A 23,501-nucleotide genomic window follows, 5' to 3' on the forward strand; every position below is an offset into this window, starting at 1 on the left:
CCAACAAAATAACAGACTTTACACTAAAAAAATAAACACATCAGGAAAAACATCTAGAAAAAAAGCCAAGACTAGGATGTTCCTTCTGCTTCTACCAGCTGTTAAAACACATTTATTTATGAGTGTGTACATACTGTATATTGTGAGAGGTTCAAAACAGAATAAAGTTCTGAATGTCATTATTTCCTTTTTGCTAACTTTGTCTTTATTTTTCTTAGAATGTGTACAGTACAATCTCATGAAAATAACCATGGACATAGCAGAGGTCCTCCTGAATGACAATCCAGTGTCTTTTTCATATACACTTTTTACGGCTCTGCTTTAAATAAAAAGTTCAAATATTAGAGAATTTTCTCTTTTAGCTGACTTTGCCTCTCAGAAACTGTACAGTAAAATCTCATGAAAATAGACATGGACATAGCCGAGGTCATTGTGAACAATAAACCAGTGGAAATATAATATAACCTTTTAAAGATATGCTTTAATAACAGTTATAATATTGTGAAATTAGTAATAGAATCATTGAATTTGAGCTTACTTTCAATTAAAAACAGTACAGTAGTGTAACCTTATATGTTATTAAAATATAATTTCATATAATGTCCATTGTATCATTGCTTAAATAAGGGTCTATCTCGGTGCTTTTAGGCTGTACACGCCTCTGTACCGTAACACCCTGAATAGAGGTGCATTACATTTCAAGCGGCGGCTCACTTGACCGAGTATCCGCGGATGCCGGCTCACATGACCGCAGTCAACCCTCACGCGCGCACATCTAATAACCCAATTGTGATCATTCGTGGTGCGGCGGCTCACGTCCTGATTGCTCAGAGCCGGATCTTGTTATAGATACCAGTGCTTCCCACTAAGCTACAAGTGGGTGGTGCCATGTCCTTGGACTCGCCACTAATTGCTTTGGTATTTTTAGTTTGCCAGTGTCGGGGTAATTAAAACAAATAGAGCAGATAGTGGAGACGGAGATCTCCAGTGGCTCCTTGGTCCGAGTGTGGAGAGGTTTAGCGAGTTCGACCACTGCAATGTTTTCAATTAGACACCTCGGCACTAATGAGGGTTTATTACAGGCTGTGAATACTTGTGCAAAACAGGACTGCCGAGTGACCCAAACATCTACATTGCAGGACAGAGGCGACACGAGGAGGAGAAAAACAAAAGATAAGTTGACAAAAATTGTTTATTTTATATTCTGTAGATTTATATATTATAAAAAAAATGTTTACATATGATCACAAAAATAACTAATTCTTCATACATAGTGTCTTTTGCAATAAATACACATTAATTTAACCATGGTCGGTTAAAAAGAAAAGAATGCATTAATGGTTTGTTGTCACATTGTTAAAAGGGTTTCTGTTGCATTAACTCTCAAGTGCCTGAAATAAGACAAGTACAATCTCTTCATATAGTAACTCATAAACAACTCACATTGTTGTTCTAAAGTCAGCCCACGCCTCCGGCACAGCAGCCCGTGGGGGAGGGGAGCACTCAGGTAGTCAACTGCGGTCCAGGTGGAACTGTCTGTGGTGGACAGATACAGGGGGAGGCAGACGTGGCAGGTCAGGATGGCTGCTGGGAAGCACTCAGCAGGCGGAGACACAGGAGGTTCAGTACCACGAGGACCAGCACCAACCCGATGAGAACCTTCTGCACCCACAGACACGTATTCAGCTTCTGCTCCATCCGCGCGTTGCTGGTCATCACTCGCATGAGCTGGCGAGAGAAAAATCTTGTTCACTGACCTGGTTTATCAATCTAACACCCTTGTAATGCAAGTCATAGAAACAAATCAGGCTACAGGTACAGTCAATTAAAGAAATAGAGAGAAAACACACGTCTTTGATTTCTTACCAAGAGTGAGATGAGAAGGTTGATGCCATTCTCATGTCTGTGTGTAAGTTAACATGCTGTATCATCTACATTAGTCATTCCTTTTGTGTATGGATTAAACAAATGATACACAGTGTTAGCTGAAGATTGAGTTAATTTAGGGGGACTGGGAAGCACCTTTTTTTAAAAACATTGGACACGGTTTTCCCTTATCTCCAATCTTTATGCTAAACTAGGCTAACTGCTTCTGTGTTACAGCTCCAAAGTTAACATACACAAGAGTGGTATCCATTTTCTCATTTAACTCACTGCAAGACAGCATTATGCAAAAAGTTGTTGTCTTTGCAGCAGCAGCAGGTTTGCGTTATTCATAAATGTAAGCTGGAGAAGCATATTTATCAAAATGTTGAACCTTTAAGAATGTAAACCAGGTAACTAGCGATGTACTAGACATACAACCTACCAAACCTACATGTTATACTTACTGATGTGAAATTAAAGTTATCATCCAGTGCCTGGAGTATGCAATACACATACACAAAAAAATGTTAATTACATCTATAGAGTCCTTGACCTCTGGTGAAACAGTGATGGTAGTGTACAACATAGCGAAGATAGGAACTCTTCGTCCAGAACTCACCGCTGTGTTAAATTCCTGCTGCCCGCCGGCCCCCGTCTCCACGGGGCCGTCTCTGAGCAGATTAAATGTTGGTTTTACGCTCTCCAGAACATGACAGCGCAATCTGTGGGAAAGTCACAAGCTCATGAGCGGAGGCCCACAGGGTGACACGCAGCCTACACGCACACTGTCACAACTGTTGTGAGGACTGTGTGCAAACAACCGTGGACAAATTCTTTCCCATATTTGCTGACCTGGCTAGATAAGGAGAACGGATGCGTACCTGTGTTCCATGATCTTGGTTTTTGGTACTTCTTTCCAGAACTGTGCGAGTTCTTGCGATGCAGCGTTGTCCATCTCGGCAGCCATGACCAAAAATCTGTCCTGTGGAGAAGCTTGAGAACCTGCGCAGAAACATTCAATGCAACATTAAACCAATTCATGCCAATGAAAACAAAGGGAATGGGTTAGATTAATTTTCAGACAGAAGTGGGGGAGCTATATTTAAAAAACTGAATGTTCTGAGTGAGAGAAGAGAAACCACCACAGCATGAAAGCTTGAAGAAAAAAAAAAAAAAAAAAGCAACCCTGAAATTGGCAGGGCTGATTCTCCCGAGTTATTTGCAGCACATCATAACCTACAGCTGACATTTCAGTGCTTAAAAAGGCCATACAATGTTTCCACCTCACACAGCACCGTTGTTTGGGGAGACGATTCTTTTATCACTTTTGAAATATGTATGTCAGGCAAAGAAAAGCGACTGCCAGCACTTAAGGAAGGTAAAAGGCCGCATTTGATTATTCTGAGGTTCAACAGCCAAAGTGCCGTACCTCCATGTATGGACACCACTATATCTACGGAGGCTCCAGGTTCACAGCAGCTGCTGCTCGGCTTCACTCTGTACTTCTCGGGTGCTGTGGTCCGTACCTGTGGAGACACCAGTGGCACCTTAAATACATTTACAGTTGAATTAAAATGTTGCTAGAGGGAAAATGCCCTTCACAATTCCCCACAGCTCAATTTGACATTTTCAAAATGGTTGTTGTTAACCTAAATAAATTTGATTTACAAAAATATAATAGCAAAAAGGCAGCAAATCTTCATTTATGAAGCTGGAAACGGGGCAATTGTCATTTTGCTTCACAAAAGCCTTCATCTAAAAATAAAATCACTGTTGATCAACTAACTAACAGACTTATCGATCTAATATAATTATCAATCATCAAACAATAGCAAGTTAGTACACACACATGCATGAGAGCACTTCCACTCTCACCTTGAAAGCCACCTGGTTTTTGGTTACATTGCTCAGAATAATGAGGCTTTTTTTCTCCGTCTCTGTAGAACCAAAGCTGAGCTCCTCTGCGGGGCTGGAGGGAGAAACACAATGACAGTCACTTTATGGGGAATAGCAGAGACTCAGGTCTTACAAATACATTTACATTGTGGGCAATAAAGTGTTTATTAAGTGTATTTGTGCACTTCAGTGCAAATACAACAAATGCATGGATGCAGACAAGTGTTTCCATTTACTTCACAGAACGCTTAGTTGTTTCTTTCTTGGATATTTTATTAATACAGATTGGGCTGCTACAATTCCTGTACCTGGGGGCAATATTTTGCAGCAAAAAAAAATTAAAGCATGCTAGAATACACGATTTCTGTCAAGCCTGTTTTCATTACTCTAGATGTGGTCAAAACTGAATGAAACACCTTCCAAGGCTGAATCACCCAACAAAGGAGTTCACTGTGGGAAGAAGTTTGTGGTCATTTTATTTTTTATTTTTGACAAAAGCCCCCTCTACAAGACAGGCAGACAAGACCGTAACAATGCAGGACCCTCCTTCAGATAAAATGTGCTTTTATGTTGCATATTCCCACATATATAAATAGTATTACAACAAACCAACTGACACAATTAATACGAGTAGATGATCAACCTGGTTGCCTGGTTAATAATCCATTCTAGGCCTCAGCAGAGTTATAACATGCTGTGTTAGCAGATTTCAAGATTCTTGCACAGCTCCTGACTCCATTTCTTTCAACCCTTCTCAAAGCTGCTTATTCTTGACTCATATGGATCCGCCAGCTTTCAGCGGAGAAGTCACATCTGGGTGCTCCAACAGGCAATAGGTAATCATTATCATGTTTAAAGTCTACCTACAATCACATTTAGTCATCCTTTTTAAAGTAATAGAGAATGTGTCCTTACATTTACAAACAAAATGTCATTACTGTATATATGTATATGTATATATATATATATATAAGTAAAAAAAGAGAACCGAGGTCTTTGGGGAAATATGAGAAATACTTCTTTTCCGTCTCTGGAGGGGCGTGTTACTGTTCGATTGACAGCCGCTGGCAAGCTGAGCCCTGGACAAAGACAACGTAAACAAACTAGGCAAACACTAAGACGAGTCACTTAAGAGGAAGGAGCACAGCAGCCTCTGTTTATGCGTGGAGCCAGACTTTTCAATCAGACTGTAACGAGTTGCAATTCTGTCTGATATCAGGCGAGAATCTCCCTGGACCAAAGTGTAAATCTGCGTTATTCACCACTTAAATGTGGGTTTGGTGGCTCATTCAACAAAACTGTATGGAAACAAGTTGTTCATCTTGAGTCATGCAAAGAAAATAATAAATGGGACGGGCGTCAACTATGAAATATAAAATGTCTCCCTATGTTGCTTTTCATTTTGTGTCCAAAGTAGAACACAGGGCAGGATGCAATTAAATGTCAGTTGTATTTGGACTAAGCAGGATGGACTCTGATCATGCATCAAAAGCTGTAAAATGTATCGCCAAAGCAAATCTGTGGCCTAAAATCTGTGGATAAGGCCCTTTGTCTCACTCTCTGACGCTCGTTATTGGTTGTTGGCAAACTTGCTTCTCTAAGCTAAGTTTGCGACCGTCTAACTTGGCTATAAATGTGCTCTGCCAGCCTCAGTGAACACTTTTTGCATTGGGGACTTTAACTTTGCCATGAAGAAACTAGCAAATGGATTATCATATCTGCCTCATATGTATAAAGCTTTCTCATTGAGGCAGCTTGGCTACGTTTCATGGACTGAAACTGCTAAGAACAAAGGTATATTTTCCTTTTCAAGTATTCGTGGGTTCTTTTCCCCAGTAAAACAGCTATAGAGTCTGACGCTTACTTGCGCTCAGAGTGAGTCCCCGGGCTCTGGAAACCTTTGGCAAACACAAGATCAAAGCCCCCTTCTCCCCTCTAAAGCCCCCAGCCGCACATTAAGGCGAACACAGCTCAGAAACGTAATTGCATTTAAGGCTCATTTAAATCTGTTTATCACTATAATTCACAGCCCAGAGTTGTCAGAATTCTCACATCAAAGCCATTACTCTAAAAAATAAAAAAAAAACTCAACTGGTTTTATTCATGAAAATGGGGAGTAATATCATAGTGTGTGTGTGTGTGTGTGTGTGTGAATTCACGGCTAAGTATTTACCCGAGAACCAACCACATCCTTGTGTTGCGTTGCTCCTTTGAAACATATGCTGTTGGAAGTGGACACTCACTTCAATTCAAATATATGATGCGTTGGACGACATGTGCAAGAGGGGACAAATGCTCCTCTCTCAAAAGGTTAATTGATTATTTGCCGTGTCTGAACTATTGGTTAACACATCATGTGGGAAGAGAACATCGTTGTCAATTTGTACAAAGCAATACAAAATTGTCTTTTTGCATATGGATTCTTAATACGTGTATTACGTATTCTCAGTTGTGAGTTTATAAAAACGGGTGCCTTGCTAAACCGAATGCAGTATAATACAACAAATCGTACCTTCACAAAGTTATCATGTTCAGGTTGTTGTTCTAGCTACTGGTCTCACCATCAAACCAACAATGACGGGTCAACCTCTTTGGCTTCTGGCCCTCGCGTCTCCTCTCTGTGAACGCTTGACTTTATTGCATCAATATAGTTTGTTCATTGAAGCATGTAGACAACCTCCCCTTTCCTTTACTAAATGCAATATGCCTGTGGTGAAAAGTTTAAACTAAATAAATAAACTCTGAGAAACGCAACCCAACGCCATGAACTGTACAACTTGTCATGAGTGGGTATAAAGACCTTAATAGTTCATTAAAATGGTCCATTTAGGAACACAGCCTACCTAACATCAAGCAGAGGGCCTTGGAAGGTAGTAAGTGGCTTCCTGGCCCCTTTGGTCCTGGTACTTGTGTCTCCTTTGTCATTGTCATCTGCCTTCATGCTGTCTTCCAGGAAATTCACCTGAAACAACAAGAGCACTTAATTAGAAAAGAGACTCAGAATACTGATAATGGTATCCTTATCTGGATCCTTCTCCTGAAAATAAAATGTTTGACCCTTGCCCTGCGTGCAGAGAAAGCTATCAGTTAATGAAGCGCTTGACGTAACGATTGATAAAAAAGTTCTTGCGAAATAGTGTAAAGTGTTACGTTATCAAAATACATTTTATTTTACTGAGGAAAAAAAAAAACTGCTTTATGACTCCTGAGCTCTGTTCATGGAAGTCTCACAAACTTGTGACTTTTGACAAAACAAATAACCTGTACCAAAAATAGTTCAATCAGACCAGATGTTGTGATATCCCTCAGACTCGGGACACTTCAGCAACACATCCATTCACTTTGATCTAAATCATCCACAGACTGATCACAAGATGGAAACACAAACAAACAGCTGACGGGATAGAAATTGTGAAATGTTTGCTCAAGCTAAATTGAGTTGGGGAAACGGTTGCTTTCTGTATTGCTGGCGCTACACATTGTGAAGGAGAGATGTGGGATCGAGTGCATTGTGGAAGGAAGGGAAGGAAAGGGGCAAAGGTGAGCGGATTCTGCACGTGATGTGAACGTGCGTGACTCAGAGGGGAAGTGTGTCATTTGCTGTGATAAGCAACACAACATGTCATCTTAGTTTAATGGCCGACTGTCATGCAACTGCCACAATGAAGACATCGAGATAATCAGCTGCTGATGAAGTGTTATCTATTTATTTGTCATTTTAAAGAGAGCAAGTTTATCACAATTGGGTAATAATGAGTAGAAAAAAGTAAAAACATTTCTAAAACATTGAAATAGTAGGCTGTAATACAGATATTTGACATTCAAAGTGCATTGTTTTCGCACAGCTTTTTACCATATACGTAAGGCTCATGGAAACTGAATTCCATTATGGATTAAGAAAAGGCAATTTCTTTATAAAAACACACACTATAATTAATCACAAACAAATACGATTTACCATAATACAATTTGAGAACAATATGATTTCTATACAAAGATATGTAATGCAAAAGGCAATCATTGATGATACATTATCCTCAACTGTAATAATAGTGAAATGCGCAAAATGAGAAGTGTCTATTGATTATACAGTACAGATCAAAACACAATAGTCTACATGATTATCACCGGTAAAGGATGTTAGACGACAAGGCACACACGGCCTTTGTTAAAAACAATGCCTCAAAGGCAAGCATGGTTAAAGATTTAGAGCGGAGTGTTAATAACTTGGCTTAATGACAGTAATACAGCAATAACAATCTTAGTTTTTAATCTGAGGTTAAAGGATACAGAGGGTGGCATATTTAATGGGGAACAGTGACTGCTCATCCTTCTTTAGAAGCACATTTTACAGTGAAATACGAGTGCGTCATGTTGGTTCAGTGTTTACGTTGTATAGTGCAAAATATAGGCTACTCTTCATCTAGCCTACAATCCTTCATAACAAAGTCGGAAATGTTGTGGTTTTTTCAACAGTGCAATACTATTTAGGGGGGGGGGGGCAAATTAAAATTTGAGGTCGAGCACAGGTCAAGGGATACACTGTGAAGGAGGTGTGCTCACAATAATACAGTCACGTGAGCACACCTGCCTTTTCAGCCAGTAGAAGTCTTCCGGACTCTGAGTGGTAATGCCTTACCACCTCCAGCCCTTGTTTGAAAACAGAGAGAAAGGCAATTAGAGCTTCCTGAAGCCATCAGGTTATCAGCACAGGGCTGCCGGGAACCCGGAGGAAGTCAGGTCGGGACAGGAGCCAGTGGCGGAGGGGGAAGAGTCTCTTGTTGATTTAGCAAAAATGGATCAGAAGCAGAAGTGCAGAATGCGTTCAGACGGCTTGAGGAGCCGTCGGGCTGGTAAATCAACCCAATGTTATGTGTTTAGTCACAACACGCGCTACCAGACATAATGTCAAATTCATAATGCCTGATGACACTACTTCCCTTAGTGCAAGAGGGGAAACAAAAGAAGAAAGAAAACAAACATAGTAGACGCGGCTAATTAACCTGTTATAACAATTACAAAGGTCTCTTAAGCTCTCATAAACAGCTACACTCTCCTCTTGTATCAAGCCTCTTGGCATTCGTCCATATATTGTGTTCGTTTGAGATACCCTTGATTAATTCCGGTAAACATCCAAAAGGTATAATGATTTCCATACAAATCTATGGGTTTGTAAGGAAGTTACTATGCATGTGGCCTTATCTAAATAACACAATAACCTGGAATATATGAGCTTTTGGCCCAAGGGTGGGGTTTGATAGGTTTTCAGACATGCTACCCTACAATCAGTGGCAGTATTAGAAGTCACATGAACAACCATTACCATCAATTTGAATCGCTATACAATTCAGTTTAGGAAGAAAAACAGTTGAACTATTATTCTCTCCCCCCTCGATTATTCCTCGTCCCCCTAGTCATTCCCCGGAGCTATCTTATTGCAGTCGGCTTTATACAAACACTTAATTATACTAGAATGTAATCGCTCTCTGTGCGGCGTCACCGCAGAGGACTTGTGTCACTAGTTTTTCCGGATAACCTGAGAAAAAACATTCTTCCAGTTCCCACAAAGCTGACTCAAATGTCTAGTGCTTGTATAAAATACAGTTGTTTGGGTTATTATCTGGAAATTAAATGATGTCAATAATGCTTTAGTAGGGAGGTATGTGCCCTTTTTCATAGGGTTATGCGGGGCATGTTGGCACCAACAACATGCCAGACTGTCAGGTGATTCCACTTCAAACTTGTGTGTGTAGATTCTTTTTGAAGCCAACAATAGGTCGATTTGCATATCTCTTTTCTGTAACTCTAAATCTGCTGTGCATGACCAATGTGGTATTTATTAACAATGGGAGCACCGTTTGTTTGTTGGGGCTTAGGAGACTCATGGGAGTAGCTTTGGGTGACGCAGCACCTCTCCGACAGATACAGTTTGTGTCCTATAGGCAGATCAGCTGGCTACAAAAACCCCTCAACAACAGCGATGAATTACAGCACAGTCATGTCCTACATGACATGTAGGTAAACCCCAAATCTAGCCGCCCTGACCGTGCCAGCATACAGTAAACTATCCATAAATAACAGCTGCAACACGAAACAGAAAAGCAAAAAACAATACATAACTACGATTGAAAACAACATGCACTAATATAATGGAAATATATTTCTTCAACAGGCCTTTACTGATCTGGAGATGAAACTCTTAACGCCCCGCGTCTATTTTTCCATGCAGGCTTTCATGGCATTCTGCTTCTCGAAAAAAAAAAGATCAATAGATTATAAAGCAAAGGACGGATTGTACAGTAGGGATTGAGTAAATTATGTGACTTGCAGTCCCTGCAGTCTAGACTGAAAGTGGGTGAGGTTTGGTGACATCAGAGTGAGAGGGAGGTCGACAGTAGCTGCAGAGATATTCAAGATAAGGCCTGTGGGACATCTCGGTGAATGTGCTACACTGAGGTTGCGTGCTTCTGCTTGACCAGAGTACGGATCTAGCTACAGCAGGAAAGAGCTTAGGCTGAGTGTCCACAAAGCGTTTCTTTCTGAGTGGCAGCGTCTTTTTTTCCCCAATTGCTAACAATGAGGAGAGAGCGCATGCTGCCGCCTACAGAAAAAGCGCTGCAGCCAGCTTCTTTCAAAGCGCTCCACGACTTTCCTGTGCAGCCGCGCCGAGCACTTTCTCTCGTTAAAATCCCTCAACTTTTCAGAAAAAGGCGTCACTGTGGATGAATCGCTCGCCAGCGCCCTGACAGAAAAAGGAACAAACACTATATGGACACACAGCCTTAAGTAGCTGACTTGACCACACGAGGAGCAGAGAGGAGAAGAGAAGCAGAGCGCTGGCTGTGATGCATGGGCTTTGTTGGCAGGATTTAATTGCAGCCAGAGACAGTAAGAGTCACCTTCACAAAGACAATGAGCAAGAGCTTAACGTCTTCCAAATCAGGGCATTACTTGCCACATAATTCACAGTTTTCTCCACGGGGCAGTCTAATTACAAGCGGTAATCTAAGGCTCAATTTATAGAAAGTGAGTGTAAGAAGAAACAGGAGGAATCTCTGACCGTAGGGAATCTATTAGCAGCAGAATGTCGCATCTATAAGCGCACCACTGACTGAAACACCTAATTAATCGTGGCTCAATCAAACATGAGAGCGGCTTCACTGATAACAGCAACACGGGTCCCGTTAACTATATTAGTTTCAGCACAAGCAAAATCTAATCTAGTACCAAATGTATTCAAACACATAACCACTTTCGGATCCACATTTTGATAGACAGTGAGATCTGACTTGAGTATGTCCTGCCAAAGTGGAGACTTACACAACACACGGCGCAGTCCTGCATGTAGCAAGATGAAACAGTGTACAATGCTGTTTTTATTTAAGTTACAGGTTTTTTTTTATTCTACTTCACTCATACTATTAAAGTGGATATAAACTAAATAAAAGAAAATTTACCTTTTTGGGCTTAACTGCAATCTCAGAGTGGAAGCTGGACTCGAGGGCATCTTTGCCCTCCATTTCACCCTCTTTGATCTCCGTGTCGTCCTCACTAACAATTGGTCCGTTTTCACAGATGGGTGTTTGGAAGTCGTCATCGGGAAGAGGTGGGTAGCTGTACTTGAAAGGGTCCTGGAATGTAGCCAGATGAATTATATGATTACACCCAGGGTTGCAAAATTCCGGGAATATTCAAAGTTGGAAACTTTCCACGGGAATTAACGGGAATTAACGGGAATAAACTGAAAATGTTGGGGTAATTTAACTGTATGTACCTTGTCATAAGCAGACATGCATGCAACCATTTATAATACAACTTTTAAAAATGACATTTTTGACTTTTTGTGAGTAGAACTTTATTCTTTCATCGAACAACAAAAACATTGAATAAAAAAGGTGTATTCCCTATGATCACCACCCCCCCAACCCACTTTTTTCCCCCTGAATCTAAATGCTTTCTTCCTGGACCTCATCAACGTCCTCCTCACTCCTACTCAGCTCGGCGCTCTCACACTTGCGAGGCATAGGGCTGAAACGTTCAGACGCAACACTGATGACAAAGACGTTCAAAAACAACAGAACGTTTTATGTTTACGTTTATGTTTCTGGCAGACAATGTTCCCAACCAGCTGCATTCAGGGTGCAGCTGAGCTCGGCGTGCATAGTCTTGTTCTCAACTACACTTAAGTTGCCTGTTATATGCTTTTGCAAAAAAACTTAGACACATTTTTTTTTTTTCAAAATTCCCGAGCCAAAGTTCCCGTGGAAACTTTCCGAAAATTTACCGGAAATGTTCCGCCCCTTTGCAACCCTAATTACACCTGTAGCTTTTAAAGCGTGTCCATTGTCATTTTCAGTTTAGGTAGTCATACTGGATGTCATGCAGAAAGTCATGCATACAATGTGGCTAATTGAGAAAGAGAAATTATGTTGACTAGTTCTAGTATGGAGAGCATTTACACACATATAAATTGACTTGATTGATTAAACAATATTTCAGTGTGGCACAAAATCCTACCCACAAAACCCTTTTTTGTAAGATTTCAATCAAGCATTTGTGAATCACACCATTATTACAACACGACTCCACTAAAAGATAAATACTTCAGACCACTCTAGTAACCACTGCATCTTTTGGAACTGTCCGATAGACATTAATTCATGTACGATGTAAGCAAGATAACACATACACAAAATATATAATACATACCGTTCCACCCATGTGAGATGGTAGGTACTCAAGGCCGATGTATCCCTGGATCTCAGATCTGGATGCAAACTTGAGCTTGCTTATGGCCTCGGGACCCAACCACGACTTCACGATCTTCCATGCAGCTGAAATAGAAACATTAAGCTCAAGATGTCAGCAGCGAATTACAATTATTCATACAAATTGTGATGGACAAACGTTAGTTGGGACTGCTGAGCGAAGGCAATCTTATTCTCACCATTCATGATCCAAGGCATATCCACGATGATCATTTTGGCTGAAATGATAGAAAAGGGCAAACTTTTCCATTAGAATTATGCATAAAAAAAATTAATGAAATATATATTTGTTGTGCTTTTATAACTTCTTACATAAAAACTTTGGATAGTATATTTTGAAGCAATTAATGATGTACTTCACAAGATCCATGTCCTGAAACAAAGAGAAAAATAACAAGGATGTAAAAAGCAAAACCACATACAGGCCTTCAACAACAAAAAAGGACAATTTAGGTTTTCTATAGGGTGAACGTTTGTTCATTCTTAACCTGCCTCTAGATATGAAGTGACCTACTTAACCGAAAATTAAAGTCAGTCTCAAACGCCTCTGATGACCCCCTCAATACCCCCCCAAATATTTCAGGCTGTTACTTCCAGTTTCTGAACAATATTACACGTATATTTAGATATGAACCATTTGCAAAATAGACCAATTATATAACAGGCTGTTTTGTCACCATTTGATTGCAATACCTGGATCTAACAACTTTTATCATTTCAAGAAGACAACCTTCCTAAAAACAACTACAAAAAGAGTTTACAGTAAACGGCTTCGACTTAAATGAATTGTCTCCATTTTTAAAAAAAGGGTCTTTTGACCCAAACCAATTATGCTTCCTACACTTTAGATAGCACACTACTATCTAATAATTGAAAAACAAATTAAACACGTACTATAAATCTCATTTTTAAAAGAACGCACGTCCACAACACTTTAAATCAGTTTCTAGGTGAATGTGATGAATGTTCATCTTACTATTTTATGTTACTCATCAGAAGAACAGCCGATATGTCAATAGATACAGCCTCCATGCCCTTGCTAAGCTCAATAATTGGCTAGGAGCCTCATTGCAATGCAGGAGACTCTTCCGGGCCTTAATGAGATCATACTGGCCACACTTGCTCTAGCTCCTACTGTGGGTGAACAAGTTTGCTTTACAAACCGATCTTCCAATCTACTCATTTCATATTTGGATTGTACAGACATTAATCCTTTTTGCTGTGCTTGTGCAGGTTTATTTGTACTTAATTGAGATATTTCTGCAGGAGATAACCGAGCCAATGAAACACACTCGCGGAATCAAGGAGCTAACGCCTGCGACACAGTGAGGCTACGGATTAGACAGCCCACTCGAATTGACCAACGGGATTTAAAGGTTACTTTAATCTCAGAAGCGTAAAACCATTAAAGAGCATCAGTCCCTGCAAGACCACAGCTCAAACAGCAAGAAGGATGCTCAAGAGCAATTCAATGACAGCCACAACATAGATGTTGTTCTTATATAAGAGTAAGTCTTATCTAATAAAGAGCGAATGAAGGTGCAATACACATTTTGTAATGGAGACCTGAATATTATTAACAGCAAAGAAAATTGAAGGGCTTGGCAAATAAAAGAAATTTGAAAAACTTTGAAGTTTGAAACCGTCATCATGGACTTACTATATTGCTTAGGCCAGACTCTGTCATGTCGAACACAACAGTGAGCGGCATCCCAGGTTCTTTCTTTGCATAGCGCTCCAGCCAGAAGGCAACATACTTCTTCTTGTCCACGACCGTTTTTGCATCCTTGACGTGTAGCTTTACTTTGAACCAGACTAAACAAAGTCAAACAAAAAAAATATTAATTATGATTTTAGTAGTTTTGTATTCAAGTAGAAAATTTAGTGACAGGCACATGGTTTTAAAAAGGAACAGACATCTTGTCTAACAATTGAAGAAAGGCTTAGTTGTAAGTGTATAACATTACGGTCTGTAATAGAAAATGTACATACAGAGCTTGTTGCCCTCTTTGTCATAGCCATGGAGGTAGACAGCTCCAGTTTCAAACATCCACCTGGGAATGGTGCTCTCAGTGAGATCTGAAAGACACAGGCAGACAGACATTACACTGGTGTTTCTTACGATATAAATATTAGTTATACAGAACAAGGCATTGTAAGCAAAGGACTATGGTTGTTTATAAAAGGTCCTACAGATTTTCCAGATAATTTGAATCCTTAATTGAACTACTTAAAAAGTTTCAATTAGACATGTATACATATTTTTTTCAGTGTTATTATATCCAGGCAATATTGAGCAAAGCCATTCCCAAAAAATAGTCATCACAAGCACAAAAGATAACTAAAATTGCTCTTAAACTCTGTATGAAACTTTCATGAAGGAGAAACTGGACTGAACAGGAGTCTCTCACTTACCATTAGTTCACAGTTTTATCAAACCCGCCTGTTGCGGATCCCAGACTTCCTATTATCTGACAATGCTTGAGTTGACAGAACATACTGTAACACACTCATGATCAGTTCTTTTCAATAGATTGATTAACAAGCTAACAACACTTTGCTTTGTTGCAATGGCCCCTGATACCCCTGGAAACCAAGGACAAATAAATCAAATTTACAAAAAACAACAGCTTGACAAATTTAATTTGCTGGAATAAAGACTAACAAACAACAACTCTGGGAAATTCCTCAGAAATCTGAATGAGAGGGCTTGTTCTCAGGGGAAGCCGCATGGTGACATGGGTGTTTAACACACAGTGACACTCTGTCTGGATTCATCCCCGAGCAACAGAAACACGACCACTGATCTTTGTCACAAGCTTAAAAAACATCTAAATATGGAAATAGACACATTTATACACTTTGACAGGCATGGATATTGAACTTTAATATATGTTTGCCACTAACCACTGTGCCTGTAGCAACAACAAACTAGCATTAAAAAGGACTGGTCAGATTCAGAGTGATTTATTTATTTTAAAACGCCAACTTCTTTTATTTGGCAAGGTTCTTAGAAAACTGCCTCTGTTTTGACAACCTTTAACATTTGCTTTTGTTAAACGAAAAGAGGGTTTTGTTATTAAATTAAATTAAAAAAATTGTTAAACAGTCCAGTCCTACTTTTATTGCACGTTATTGTATTCAGCAACACTTCTTACCATTCAGACCATATTCTTTTCTCCACTGAAAACTTTCATCAATCATTTTCAAGGCATCGTCCACAACGTAGATTCGCCATTGCAGGTAGCCCTCCACCAGAGCATCATCTTTTTGAAGCCTCTCCACATCTTTGGAGTCATATTTCTCTGTTGAATCTGCAAACCCATAACGAAAGGCTGAATCACATGACGCTCCAAAAAGAAAAGAGTTCAAGTACACCGTTTCACTTTCAGCCACAGTGACCACCTTGCGCTGTCAAACTCAGTCAAAGTTCACCTGGAGACCCTCATGTTATACCCATGTGCTGTCCGGGCACAACCACTGACGCTAGTCAGTTAGTTAGTTTACTGCATGTGGCAACACAGCGCTAACTCGGTTAGTTAGTTAACGTTATCTGCTGGAGCTTAACCGGCTCGGAGCACCGAGGTCATGGTGTTATTAACATAGCACGGTATAATTATAGCTAACTTGTGAACAGTTAACCTACACAATATCTGAGTTATGAAGCGGACCATATAACCCACAAATTAAATTCAAAAGCAAGTAGCGTTAACTGGTCGGGGAGAAAGTTTCTTCATAATTTCTGTTACCTTGGAGGAACTCATTCTTGAATCTCTGTCTCGTCTCCTCAATTTTCTTCTCAAGGTCCTGCCAAAACAGAGTTAGTTAAGGTTATATACGCGTCTTTGGTTTCAACAGATTACCAACTAATTGCTAACGGTCTTGTCGATACCTGCTCGCCTTCGTGTTGCTCAAGTTCGGCCATATTCAACTGTCCCCAGGCTTCCGTCTCTGTGATAGTTCCCTGTTGCTCTAGCTAGCGAGTCAGCTAACGTTTAACTGAGTTGGGTGAATCAGTGCGAAGTGTGCCACTGACGTCCCGTCGCGGCCATTGTGGCTCCAATCGTAGCCACACCTCTCCGCTACATAGTTTGTTTGAAACCTCGACTATAGCTCTAGTTAGAGTAGAAAGAGCGGAGGGAGCGATGCAGCTGTATGCAAGATTACAAGAAAAGTGTTTATCTAATCGTCATGTATTCAATTGATACGTTTAAAAATGCCGAGCGAGGCGAACGCTTTAGCTTAATATCGTCAACTCGCTACTGTTTACCAGCGTCTTACCCACAATGCACCAGGACTGGCAGGAAGCGTTCAATATGAGTTGGCGCGCCGCTACGAGTGCGTAACAGCCGCTGTGAAACGTTGAATAGGGGGACATTTTCGCTCCCTCAAGTAAATATATACCAACTAGTCGTTACAAATGTACTCCTTGGTGAGACTTCCGTCAAGAAAGTGGCAGCTCCCCTGCTTAGCAATCACGTTAAGCTGTCAATGAGGAGGGATCGAACCAGGTGGGGGGCACCCGAAGCTTCCCTGTGACATAATGGAGAGATTGCCCTCGGAAGATTTGTATCGAAATCCCCATCGACTTTCCCTGTGTGGAAAGATCATCTTATTTGACTGTAAACGAGCGTCAGCCACCAACGACAGCGACAGAAGTGAGTTGACGTTCTGCAGCCTTTCATTTGAACGGGAAGTCAACGCGTTTCTGAAGGCGGCCGATGGAGCGGCCGTCGTCAGCAGGAAGAGATCAGCGCGTGTCGATGTTGTGACGTGTAAAAGTGTCTTACATGGCCAGAAGAGAGTCACCACGCCGTGTATTTTAGTGACAAAGAAGAGTGAGAAAGGGCTCAGCTTCCAGTATAGTCTCCTCACACTGAGCAGCTCAAACCGACTGGAGTCCTGCATGGAGTTTAAACTACCTTATCAAATGAAGGAGGGCGTGTCCGTCCTCCAGGGCCCCACAGTGGTGTGGAGCCATGCTGGGGATGTCTTCCATGTCTCTCTGCAGACAGGAGAGGTGAGACAGATGCCCGTTCAGATGTCCCACTGTGTTATTGGAGAACTCCCACTCCACAAAGAACAGATATTTGTTCTCGGACTGCAAAACCTTCCAGGCCAGAGCTCTAATACTCATTCCACAAGCCAATCCCGAGGCTATTTTGTTGAAAGTGGCCAAGTGTTCGATGGCAATATGATGTTGCCACCTCCCTACGTTTGCATCGCACGGTGCATCTTGGTGCTGTCGGCTGAACAAGTGGGTGATGTGGTGACATCCACTGTGGTCGTGGCAACCTCTAATCAGCAACTCGTCTTTTTTGAGAGTGGCATTTTGAAAGATGTCTGTCAGCTCCCCTTTGAACAACCTGAACACATTCAGCTTGTCAACACAGGAAGAAATGGCTGCCTGCTTGTCATATCTTTTCACCAGGGGAATGTATGTGCCCTGTGGAAGGAAACATTTCAGGTGAACTGAGGTTTCAATATGTATTCTATATCTATATAGTATCTGTTTTCAATTGCTCTATTTTCAGTTAACAGTTTTTTAAATATAAATCTACTATGTTAAACTCTCTCCCCAGATAGCCTCCCACTGGTCCAGTGTCAGTTCTGTCCATGTGGATGACTTCCTGGGATGTGGAACAGACCAAATGCTGTTGGTTTTTAAGGATTGTGGCATAACGGAACAACCGTTGCAAACATTTCTCCTCACTGACCTCTGTGGCATTTCATATTCTGTAAGAAATATATGTATTTCTCATGTGCAATACATGTAAATTATTTCCGTTGATAAAGTGAACGTCAGAAGGTGGTCTTCGTGACTTATTGAAAATGCAAATTTCAGCGTGGGCAGGACAGTGGAGCACCAACGACACCACGTCCTCCACCAGAGAACGATCTCTTCACCCTTCGAGCTTTAGAGTCCAGACTACAGGTGAGCATGTATGTGCTATTACTGGAGTCTTTCGGCTGGGCAATAATTCACTATGAGCATTATCTATTGTATCCTGATGATATTATCACATTGTATTACTGCTTTACAATTTTTTTTATGGGATACGTGTGAAGAGTGGAATTTTGTTACTTTCATTGAACATCAGTTTGACTATTTATTTGTACATACATTTGCCATATGGTGATGTGTATAGACTGAAATTGTCAGAAAAATGCGTTGATAATAATTACATTCAATCCGTATCCAAACATGTTGCTGCGTAATAGATTATCTGATTGTTATTCAAATGAGACATTATGAAAGACAACTTTTTGTTCACCTCTCAGACCCCCACTGTGCGTCGCATCTAGTAACTCTCAGTCACCTCTGTTATTTAGAGTGGATTTACCGTGCTCCAGGAGCTTGAAAGCGAGATGAGAGTGAAGGGCAGAGTTTCGCAGCAGGCGGTCCAAGCCCTTACCAATGCGGTCTCAGGAAGAGAGACTATTCTCACCCGACATGAGCAGGTACAGTACACGCACGAAACTACACAACTCTGACGAGCACCGCCTGTTGTGTTACAGTATTTGTTTCTTTTTATTTAGAGAGGTCATAGAACTAGCAATACTGGGAATCAAACCAGCAACTCCCTCAATCAGATCACTATTGGATTGTCATTATACCTTAAATGTTGCCAGCCCTCGAACACTGAGAGTCTTATGACGATCGTGATATCTTGACAGCATTCTGATATTATCTGTTGTTATATTATCCATGGCATTTCCATTAAATGAAATGTAGGTAAGATATAGTTAAAAATGGGAAGTTGTCATTGGAATTTAAGTAGATCTGTATGTATTACCTTCAAACAGTGAGTTATGCATCTGTTAGTCTCCCACTCAGTTGTTGAGGTTGTGCTGCAGCACTTGTCACTCATGTTGATACGTTGTCATATTTGAAATTTCCTCTCGCATGTGGCCTCTCATTTGTTGCCACAGGCATTGAGGAAGCAAGTGCAGACAATGAAAACAAAAAAAAGCGGTTGTTGCAATTGCTATAATTTACATACTGATGCAACAAACACCCACAACAAACGGTATCAGTTTTGTTCTTGAATAGTATTTGAAATGTCCACTGCATGTGTATCTGGGAAAATTTAAAAATGTTTGACATAAACTGCTATTGCTGTCAATGCTCTCACACACTTGTCATGGCTGATTATAGTCTTTGCTCGTTCTGTCCAGGAAGGCCTCACCGCTCTGTGGGACTGTGGTGGTGATGATGATGATGATGATGATGAGTCAATTTATGAAAAGATTCAAGACACGCCAGCAGTGTCTTCAAAACCTCAAGTTGACAAGCTGTGGCATCGCATCGCCGAGGAGCGAATGGTTGTGGGAGTGATACTAACTGCTGACAGCTCAGTGTAAAGATGATTTGTTTATTAATTTGAATTTTTATGTATTTTTTTTTTTTTTCCTTCTGTGTAAAGCTTTATTGACTCTGAATATGGCTCATTGAAAATGACATTATCTGAACTCTTAGTGGTAATTCTTCTAAAAATGCTCATCCACTTGATGAGTTTATCTGGTTGAGTGAATCCATGGCAAAGATACAGGCAATGTTAAATGTCAACCTTTTTTATTTGTAATTTGGAGGAAAAACTACTTCTGACATGAGCCCCTCAAGAGCAATATATTGCTGTTGATTGGTGTACTTGTCCAGCTGATGACATTTCACCACTTCTGGAGATATTGGTGTACAGTTCACAAGCAGACACACATTTTGTAGCGGGGGGGGGGCTTATCTGATTTTCAGTATGATTACCTACTGTCTATGTGATATCTGATTGTTAGTGATGTGTTATTTTTGCTCCAGACCAGTGGCCAGTGCGAGCTTATCCATCCTGACAGAGACGGGTCAGAGCTCAACACCTGAAGTCATCCAGGCCCAGAGCCAAGTGTTCTGGCTCCCTGAGCCCTGCTCTTCATCATCCTCCTACTCTTCCTCCCTATCCTCTCCCTGCATCATCTCAGAGCCTGCAGCCAAAAGAAGCAAGCAGCACAATGCTGGGGGACCCAATGAGCTCAACACATGCAGACTGGCTGTGACTGCTGTGACCAGGCTGACGCCTCTGTTGAACTCTGGCTGTGTCAAGTGCCGTGTCGTGCTCCATTATGTCCCGAGACAAGATGCTTTTTCTGTTGTGAGCAACCCAACACCGGTTGTTCTGCATTGTGGTCAAGTTGCTTTAGACATCCACAGTAATGTCCAAACCCCACTGTTGAAAAAACCCGAACTCAAAACAGGTAAACTCAGAAAAGGCTACAACTTGTGCTGTTAATTACGACACATCTATGTTTATTGTTATCTTCTTTTTGTGCCCAGATGACGCTGAAGAGGACCTGCTGAGCCTCATGGCACTGCTGGATCGCTGGGTCTTCCACATAGACTCTCCTGATCACAGCTTAGGTGATATAGATGGCTGGATTCACAAAATAGCGGGTTGTCGGAGGATAGAAGTGAGCCCTCAGTATCTACTGTTAGATTGTTCAGGACCATCTGCTCTCATGCTGCTGCGCTGGCATCAGATAACACCTTTCCAGGGGGAACTGTCTGTCCACTCCAGGTAAATCATTTTGATTTTGAGATAGCAATAAGAAGGCTCTGGTGTTGATGGTTTGGATAGTATAGAATTAAAGGTGCCCCATAGACTCTTCTCGCTCACAAAGTTTCTGTTTGCGTTAAGTGCTACTTATCAAAACGCTTTGTGTGTATTCTTGAGGTCGAACAAATATTATATTGTACCCGTTTTCTTCCTCCTAAAACATTTTTAAACCTGCATTGTTTCAACCTTATTTACTTACTAGCAGCCTTTTGCTTCCCCACCTTTGCTGGCACATTACTGCATCTGCATTACAGCCACCTGTAGATCAGTGTAATAGTCTAAAACCATTAGCAGCAGGATCCACTGCAAAATAACTTCTCTGTAGTGCCAAATTGATATTACCTTTTTTATTCTGTTGTCTGAATACCATTTTTTTGAATAACTTCATTTGGTTTGCAAAATTTGAAATGCTGCTACTTTGAAGTCAGAAAACCACAGAATACGTTGTTAAATAGAGATGTTTGCTAATCATTTGCAAACTAGGATATTACTGCTTGTGTTACTGGTTCAGACACGACTACCAGGAACTCCCCTGAATTATTCAATTTTATTTAAAATAAATATGGAAGGTAGTAGAAGTGGACGCCGCTCAATTTAAATTAATGGTCTCAAAGTTGACGCTGCTTTGAAGTTGATTAGGAGGCATGTCCGTGTGATATTCCACTGAATATCAAAGTGATTAGGATTCTCTGGACATTAAAGCGCTTAAAATGACAATTTCTGCAAATATACTCTGAGAAGGCAGGTGGTACGAAGCAGCTAGAAATGATCAAAAGACACGAAGAAACTTCAACAATCCTGTTTTCATTTATTAATAATAACACGCACATTGTGTTTCTTTTCCTTTTGCAGCCAGTTACAGACGCTCCTTTTCCTGGACTCTCTCTTGGCTTACCTCCCTACGTCCTGCACCATCCAGTCAGTCAAAGGTACAAGAGGACAGGGTGCAGCTCAAATATTCTCTTTGGCACTGGAGAAAGAGTTGGTGTCCCTCAGAGAGTCTGTGTCATTGCTACTTTGTGAAGAAGACGAAGAGGAGGAGAACATGAGCCTTGGACAAGAGGAGACCCCGGAGCCAGGTTCTGTGAAGGGGCTCCAGAGGTGTAGGGAAGTGTTTCAGGGGGATGTGGAGAGGAGCAAGATGAGGTTGAGCCCCCTGGTGGATGTGGTGAGGTATCGCAGGCTAACCCGAAACATGTCCAAAGTCCAGCTGGATGGGGATTTGGCAGCTCTCTTAGACACTCAGAGAACTTTGCTCAGCTAATATACTGCAGATGTGGTTTTTGTAGAAATCCCAAGCAGGTAGCATTAATACGGGGAAAAGCCAAATCTTTAATAGTGTATTGTGTAAAGTTTAATGCCTAATAAGAGTTAGTCATGTATGCTTAGCACGCTTCACCTGGACTGAGAGCTGCCCCCTTTGCTGGTTTTAGAGTAGTCTCTTAGGGTTTATATCTATCGAGTGTCTGCTGCCGTGTAGAGCCTCAGCCTCTTTCCACTAGATCACCTCCAGCCTTAATCTGATGCTGATGTGATACTGCTCTGTGTCCCTTAAGACCCTCTGTGTTCAACAATGCTCTTCAATGTCTGCTATTCAGGAGGAGACCACTTTCAGCCGAGGAACGGTTTGTGTTATGAATAAAAGCAACACGATGACGATTGAGCAAGGAGGTTATTAATCTGCTCGGTGATTGTAGTTTACTGAAATATTTCATCTTCCCTGTATCTGTTACCTGTTTCTTATGATGCTGCACAGGCTGTCGCCACTGTTAATTAAAATGCAGTTTGTCCAAGTGAACATGAAATCCTACTTTAAAAGGACCCCAAACCTTCCTGACTACATGAGGTCTGTGGCAGCTCGGCTATGGCGTTTGCTAAAATTGCTGTTATTATTAGTCTTCTCCCAGTAGGGTCTGAGAAACAAGGATGTGCATGTTTGTTCTTGGAGCTACTCCATCTGTGAGTAGTACTCAGGACTCGGTCTCAGGAGAGAAACTCCCCCTCTTTTACACCTTTTTGTATGTCCGCTTCATTGCAAGTAACGGCTTCCACTGGACTCGCTGCCGCAGGACTCCCCTGAACACAGTTCAAACCTTCAAAGTGAGGGATTCCTGTGTGTTACTTTATGAGGACAATGCTGCTGTAGGTTAATGAAGTGTTTCAGAGCTACACAATATATTGTTGTGTTGTATGAATGGAAATAAAGAACCTTGTTTAGTTAGGTTTTGTTGTTCTATTCAGATAACTGCCAGCATGCGAGTTGATAAAACACATCAACACTTCTTAGTTCTTTGCTTTATTCACCCCTCACACACAGAAAACAGGCAAACCCACACCGCCTCTTTTGGCTGCAAGACAAACACACCTG

The 23,501-nt window shown here is 41.1% G+C and overlaps 2 protein-coding genes across 5 annotated transcripts; one reads left to right on the top strand and one right to left on the bottom strand.

The window, feature by feature from the left end:
- Positions 1-1,174: 1,174 nt before the first annotated feature.
- Positions 1,175-16,814, bottom strand: mospd2 (motile sperm domain containing 2). Of its 3 annotated transcripts, XM_034561113.1 has the most exons (16): positions 16,423-16,812; positions 16,280-16,337; positions 15,689-15,844; positions 14,523-14,609; positions 14,191-14,345; positions 12,843-12,903; positions 12,710-12,748; positions 12,472-12,596; positions 11,220-11,393; positions 6,606-6,724; positions 3,742-3,835; positions 3,296-3,392; positions 2,748-2,868; positions 2,486-2,588; positions 2,331-2,360; positions 1,175-1,728 (listed from the first exon to the last, which is right to left on the bottom strand). In XM_034561113.1, the coding sequence occupies exons 1-16, from the start codon at positions 16,453-16,455 to the stop codon at positions 1,576-1,578; spliced, it is 1,605 nt and encodes a 534-aa protein (XP_034417004.1). In that variant the 5' UTR covers positions 16,456-16,812; the 3' UTR covers positions 1,175-1,575. The 3 variants fall into 3 exon arrangements, with proteins under 3 accessions (XP_034417004.1, XP_034417007.1, XP_034417006.1); XM_034561116.1 differs by lacking the exon at positions 15,689-15,844 and having other exon boundaries at positions 16,423-16,814; XM_034561115.1 differs by lacking the exon at positions 2,331-2,360 and having other exon boundaries at positions 16,423-16,811.
- Positions 16,815-16,818: 4 nt separating this feature from the next.
- fancb (FA complementation group B) lies at positions 16,819-23,354 on the top strand. Of its 2 annotated transcripts, none has more exons than XM_034561111.1 (8): positions 16,819-17,997; positions 18,113-18,268; positions 18,376-18,465; positions 18,864-18,992; positions 19,710-19,891; positions 20,344-20,774; positions 20,854-21,094; positions 21,986-23,354. In XM_034561111.1, exons 1-8 carry the CDS (start codon positions 17,074-17,076, stop codon positions 22,395-22,397), a joined length of 2,565 nt encoding a protein of 854 aa, XP_034417002.1. In that variant the 5' UTR covers positions 16,819-17,073; the 3' UTR covers positions 22,398-23,354. The 2 variants fall into 2 exon arrangements, with proteins under 2 accessions (XP_034417002.1, XP_034417003.1); XM_034561112.1 differs by having other exon boundaries at positions 16,821-17,550.
- The last annotated feature ends 147 nt before the right edge of the window (positions 23,355-23,501 follow it).

The sequence above is a fragment of the Cyclopterus lumpus genome, chromosome 21 (genome assembly GCF_009769545.1).
Source record: "Cyclopterus lumpus isolate fCycLum1 chromosome 21, fCycLum1.pri, whole genome shotgun sequence".
Lineage (NCBI taxonomy): Eukaryota > Metazoa > Chordata > Actinopteri > Perciformes > Cyclopteridae > Cyclopterus > Cyclopterus lumpus.